The sequence below is a fragment of the Metopolophium dirhodum genome, chromosome 1 (genome assembly GCF_019925205.1).
Source record: "Metopolophium dirhodum isolate CAU chromosome 1, ASM1992520v1, whole genome shotgun sequence".
Classification (NCBI taxonomy): Eukaryota; Metazoa; Arthropoda; class Insecta; order Hemiptera; family Aphididae; genus Metopolophium; species Metopolophium dirhodum.
In genome coordinates, this window is record NC_083560.1 from 45,912,919 (window position 1) to 45,919,590 (window position 6,672).

Here is a 6,672-nt window from a genome sequence, read left to right on the forward strand (position 1 = left end):
GAGTGTGAGATCAGTATTAAATAACTTTAACAAAGGTTTTTTGATTTGCGGTGTTGGCAGTATAAATTACAACCACAGCAATCATAAGACGTCGGTGTTGTTTTATTTTTTGCAATGTATTATGATTTATGGTGGTTTGCATAACTTCTACAATGCCAACCTATGGGTAATAATTTTAATGTATTTTAATATAGTTTCGTATGGTGATGCATAAATGATAAGCACATTGAAAAACATCCATGATTTAAAATTTAATTTGTTCAACAGGTACCTATGTATTTCATAAAACGTTCATTCAAATGACACAATAGTAATATTACAATATAATATCATAACCTATAAATCTTAAGATAATATTATTATACTATTTATAAATTCTTAAAGTATAATAGCTAATTTCCAACAAACGTGTTCAATATAGCACATTATCTTCTGGAAGCACAAATAAATAAAAGAATGGTTAAATGATTTGATATAAATACCAACCTATATAATATGATGTTATAATTGTGAAATGTGTTTATAATAATATTTTATTTCATAGATCATAAAAGCTGATCAGGAAATGTCTGAAACTACGTCTTTAATACTCGTCATCTGTTATGAATTATCTTTTATTGGAAAATTCATAAGTCAAATTTGGCGCATATTTTTCGATAATCAACTGTCCATGGTATTGACAAAACTCGAAACAATTCACGAAAAATTGATACGCCTAAATATGGGCGGGCTGATGAAAATAAAAAATATGAATTGGATTTCTATAGTTATGATTATTGTAAATGCGATTGTAGTGATTCTAGCTGCAGCTGTATGGACGATAAGGCATAAACATTTATTTGAAATAAAAGAAATGGTAATTATTTATATATAAATATATTTTATAAGTTCATAAATAATCAGTCTTTTAAAGAATACTTTTATTTTGTATTTGAAACACGTATTCGAATAAATAAGTATTGATGTATGCCGAATACATTTAAAACAAATATATTCAGGGCTTAAAACCGGTAACCGGTTTGTAACAAAAACAGGTAAAAACCATAAATTTTAGAACTGAAAACCGATAACCGCTTTTAGTTTTGGAATGCTGCAAGCGATTATTGGTTATCGGTAATCGAGAAAATATCTAAACATTAACATCAAAGCGGTTACCTCGTATTTTTAATCACGGTTTTATAACCAAAACCTATTCCCGACCAAAATAATTAACGATTTTTTCGTGGTATTTAATACTTGAATTATTTCATGACTATATTAAAGTTGAATTTAATTTTCGAGCTATTTTTAATTTTATTTCCAAATTAATTGCCGTCAAGTATTACTTATCTGTTGTGAATATCATATATATATTATAAATACCGTCATAAACGTCGTCGTCGTCGCGTGCTGATTCCTATTACGAAATAATTGGTGGAATAGGGGCTTAGTCTATATTTTTAATATTTAGTATTTAGTACTATTTACGATATTTTAATCAAGAATATAGTCTGAGATTTACGTCGTTTTTATATCGTGTTACACTATCACAATTTATACTTTGGTCAATAGTATTATTTTATTGTTTTAACTTTTCTGGTCATTCTAATTGTTTTAAATATTTGCCAATCCTTTGTTCCTTTTCAATATATACTACTTATGTCTTATATAAAGAAGATGGTCTACATGATAAATGAACAAATTCCGGAAAGAAGATCTTGTTTTAGTACCTACAGAGACATGTATTTAGAAGTTATATAATGCTGATACCAAGTGAATAGATCAATGTATGGTTATATCAATATTCGCTGAAATCATTGTTACTATATACGGATATTTATTGTTTCCTAGAGATTATGTTAATGATTCTTATTTGGTTGTTTCTTTCATATTCTTTCTGGTAGTTATTATAAATAAAACAGTATTTATAATAATGCATAAACATTTATTTGGAATAAATCATATGGTAATTTATTATTCTTATCCAAAGATAATAATTCATAAATAATGAAAGTGTCTTTTAAAGGATATTCTTATTTTGTATTACGAATACGCCGTGTTCAGACTTATCTAGATACATTTATTTATCTAGACAACTATTTGTTCATCTTTTATCTTATCTAGATAAATAGTTACAAGTTATTTAAGCGTTCATCATAGATACATTTTTTACTTATCTAAATAAATTCATCTAGATACATTTTTTATTGATAAAAATCGCGAAATTGTACAAACCTATTTTTAAATATTTATACAGATTCTCAAACAAAGTTTATGGTTTATAAGTAATGTAATTATTTTTATTTACATCATCATTATTATTATTAGGTTTATATTGCCCAACTAAAATATGCCTAAATTTAAAACTATTTAAAAAATAATTGTATCTTTTTTTATCTAGATAAATATGAGTTTAGTTATCTTTTATATATATCTAGATAAATTTGGGTTGCATTATCTTTATCTTTATCTAGTAGATACTTGTCTAATCCGGACACTGCGAGTACGTATTCGAATACATTTACAACAAATATATTCTGAATACTTTTAACAAAATATATTCTGAATACATATAATACGAATACACGAAAAAATCTTTGTATACTAATAGAATATATATTTTTCCCTGCTAATAAATTTCAGGTTTGGAATGGTGAATCAATTGTATTTTATTCAAGGAAAAAAACTATTTTTATAGCTAAAAATAATGTGGTTTTTAATAAAAAAATTTGTTTTTGTCACAATTATAATCTATTTTAAAATTTTAAGAATAAAAATATTCAGAATATTTATTTTTTTCAAAAAATTAAAATGTTTTTTTCTAATACAGATAATATACTTGTATGGTTATATAATAATTTATTCCATTGAGGGTACTGTATACTATTTGTTTTTTTATACGTATGTCAGATGGATAAAACACAATCCGCTTTCTATATATCACCTTAATTTAGGTAATTTTAATGTTTTTAAATACTTTAAAGTGGATGGTCTAAATAATAAATGAACAAATTCCGAAAAGAAGATCTTGCTTAAGTACCTTAAATAGAGACATGTATTTAGAAGTTATAGAATGCTTACACCAAGTCAATAGATCAATAAATGGTTTCCCAGCCATTGTGGTTTTCATTGCATCAAATGTCACTGAAATCATTGTAATTATATACGGATATTTATTGTTTCCTAGAGATTATATTAATGATTCTTATTTGGTTGTTTCTTTCATATGGACAACCATATTGACGAGAACAGTCAATGTTCTAACCTTATACATGATTGCTGACACTACGGAAATAGAGGTGTTTGTATTATATTATTTGAATTTATTGTAGATATAATTAACTTATGGTTACTTTTGTGGAAAATAAAATGTTAAATTTCTCCATTGGTAGATAGCAATAATTAAACATTCTTAATAACATAGACATATATAGTATATAGTGTATAATGTACATCTTGTACTAAAGTTATCAGTAAAAAGAAATGAATATTTATAATATTTAAGAATTTAAAAATTTAAAAATTCATCGTAGGGTTTAGTCAGTTATTAGGATGTTCGACTTATTGAAAATTTAGTTTTTGTGTTGCCAGGTAAATCGGATGAGTCTTGTCTTACATCAACGATCCGAAATAGAAAGAAACCCTAGAATTAAACGTCAGGTATATAATATTATATATTATTACCTTTATAAGTATTTACTTCATGTGATTCATATTACATACATTTATTACATACATGATCGAATAGGAATAATTATTTTTATTTTTATCTAGATCAAGTATTTTTTACTACGCAGATTTTATGAACACTACAATTTCAAGCTGTATGGAATATGTCACATTAATCTAAGACAACTATTTAATTAATTAAACAAAACAATTGGTTATTTAGTAATTCAAATTTTGTTCAAATTGAATAAATAATAAACAGATATCTACAGTTAAATTTTATAAGGTTTGATCTATTTATCGTAAGACGTTATCATTATAAAGGTCTACTTATAAGTACAGTCGTCACCCGACAATTTGAAAAACTCATCGGTTGACGTGGAAAGGTATTTTTCAATGTATTAAAATATATTAGTAAACTTGAGTAACTTGACCAAATATATGATCATAAATTCTTTGTTAATATATAATTTTATGTGTAGTTGAAATTGGTTTTTTTAGAATTAAATTTAATATAATATGCTTGTTTTTGCTTTTTAAGAATTTATTTTGCTAGAAAATCCGTGCCCTACTTATTAGTGTATTCGACTTATTTCAAATAAATTAAATAGTTTTTTGTACTTTTATTTTTATGTAAATCAGATGAGTCTAGTCTTACATCAACGATCCTGAATAGAAAGAAATCCTAGAATTAAACGTCAGGTACATAATAATTAAACTATTATAGGCATTAACTACATGTGGTTCATATTACATAAACAGTGTTAGGAACAGATAACAAAAAAATCATCTAGATAAAGATAAAGATAACAACACTACATTTTATCTAAGATACAGATAAAAGATAAAAATATTTTATCTAGATAATTATCTAAATATTTAAATAACAGATAATTTTAAAAATTTTAATTAGAACAACTAATTAAAAAAAAAAAATATACCGTCATGTAAGTACACAAAATAATACACACAAGAAAACCCATGGCTAACGGCCGTTCTTGCCGGGCGGGTGATGGGGTCACCGGCCACTTTTCGTGTCACGTACTATTATTATTATTATTAATTAACAACATTGAAAAAATATTTACAAGTATTGTGTATGTGTGTATACGAAATAATGTTTATTATTATTATAAGTCATGTGCAATTAAAATTGGTTTAGAGATTGTTTATACTTTTATAGTCCATATATTTATAATATAAAACATAAAACCCTAAATATATAAATAGCATCTCATGTATTGCTCGTCAGACTTATCAATTGTCATTAATTTCAGACGCATTGCAAATACGGAAAGAATAGACGGCTGGTTTGTCTTTATTTCTCAATGAATAATATTATATTCTATGGAATTTTGTTTGGGACGGTGGTGGTTATAATTTGCCATCTATTATATTATTCGTATTTTAATTATAGTTTAAAAATATTTATAAAATTTTGGGAATTTGACATATTTGTTGCGACAGTAAAATACTAATATAGGCTTATTACATAAATTAATTAGTATATTAAATTATATATTGTTAACCGAATACAGAATATTAGTTACTAAGAAGTAATCAGTACTAAATAGGAATAATTTATAGTCTTTTCAGAATAACGTCATATATTTTTAGCCCTGGATGTTATTTTACGTACAAAGTGTGTCTCAGATAATGAGAATAAAAATAAAACATTTTCGAACAGATCTAGCTAATTTTCTCCAAAAAATTTATTTTGTAAATTTATCTAGATAAGTTAAATTTTTATCTAAAATATATACTTAGATAACTTATATTTATTTATCTAGATAAGATACAAGATAAAAAAATAATTATCTGGATAATTTATCTAGATAAGTCCTAACACTGTACATTAATAATTGAATAGGAATAATTATTTTTTTTTATTTAGATCAAGTTTTTTATTACGAAGATTACGCGAACACTTTTTAATAAGCTTTATAAGCTGTATGCAATGTGAAATATTAATGTAAAACAACTACTTAGTTTATCAAACAAAGCATTCGGTTTTTTAGTTGTTTAAATTTTGTTCAAATTGAATAACTAAAAAACAGATATAGTTAAATGGTATAAGGAACGATACTTTTATCGACACTAATAAAGGTTAGCTTATAGGTACTAACCTTTTATACTTACCTGTTGTATTAAATTCAAATAAATGTTGTAAGATGTAACTAATTGAGTACTCCTACTCATTCAATATTTGATTTTACGTATTATCATAATATTATCGTTAATCTTATCAAGAAGTCCAGTATTTTCTATCAATAGAACTACTATATGTACGTTATTTATTAATTTATAGAACTAGTTGAACCCGTGCACTTCGTTGCCTGTTAAATGTACTAACACTATAAGACTCAAACTTTGTTCAATTTGTTTTTTAATATTCGGTGTATGGTGTTAAAAATGAATCTTAACTTTTCCGTTCTCCGGGATAAAAATTCTGATTCGCAGTAGTATATTTATCAGGTAAGCAATCTATGTATTTTTGACATCCAAATTTCCTACTTTTCCGGTGGATTTTCCTAAAATGTTCTTTCATAGAAACCTTCTCAGAGATATACTCTCTCGTTTAAAAAAAAATCATGAAGATCTGATAAGAAGTTCCAGATTTACCCTGTACAAATATTTTCATTTCACATTTATATAGTTAGAAGAACCTATATATATATTGACAAAAAATAATAATACAAATCAACAAACATGCACAATTAACCAATAGAAACCAATTTAATATAATACACAATTATTATTTTAATCTGCAACTAAATTTTTTATTATTTAGTTTATTTTTTTCTGGACTGATGACGTCACTGTTGTTGTTTTTTTTTATCCATATTTCCTACTTTTCCGGTTTAAGTTTCCTAAAATTGTATTACATAAGGACCTTTGATGCGGTCCTGTAGGGAGCCGCGAGGATGGGATGGTGAGATGTCTGCTGGCCAAGTAACCAAACAGTGGTAATCAAAAAAAAAACAAGAGAACGACACAAACGAATTATTTTGTTCGAGGAACCGG

The 6,672-nt window shown here is 25.6% G+C and overlaps 1 protein-coding gene across 1 annotated transcript; it reads left to right on the top strand.

The window, feature by feature from the left end:
- Positions 1-565: 565 nt before the first annotated feature.
- On the top strand, positions 566-3,846 carry LOC132937504 (uncharacterized). The gene is made up of 5 exons (XM_061004325.1): positions 566-863; positions 1,586-1,719; positions 3,033-3,278; positions 3,571-3,639; positions 3,754-3,846. The coding sequence occupies exons 1-5, from the start codon at positions 566-568 to the stop codon at positions 3,844-3,846; spliced, it is 840 nt and encodes a 279-aa protein (XP_060860308.1).
- The last annotated feature ends 2,826 nt before the right edge of the window (positions 3,847-6,672 follow it).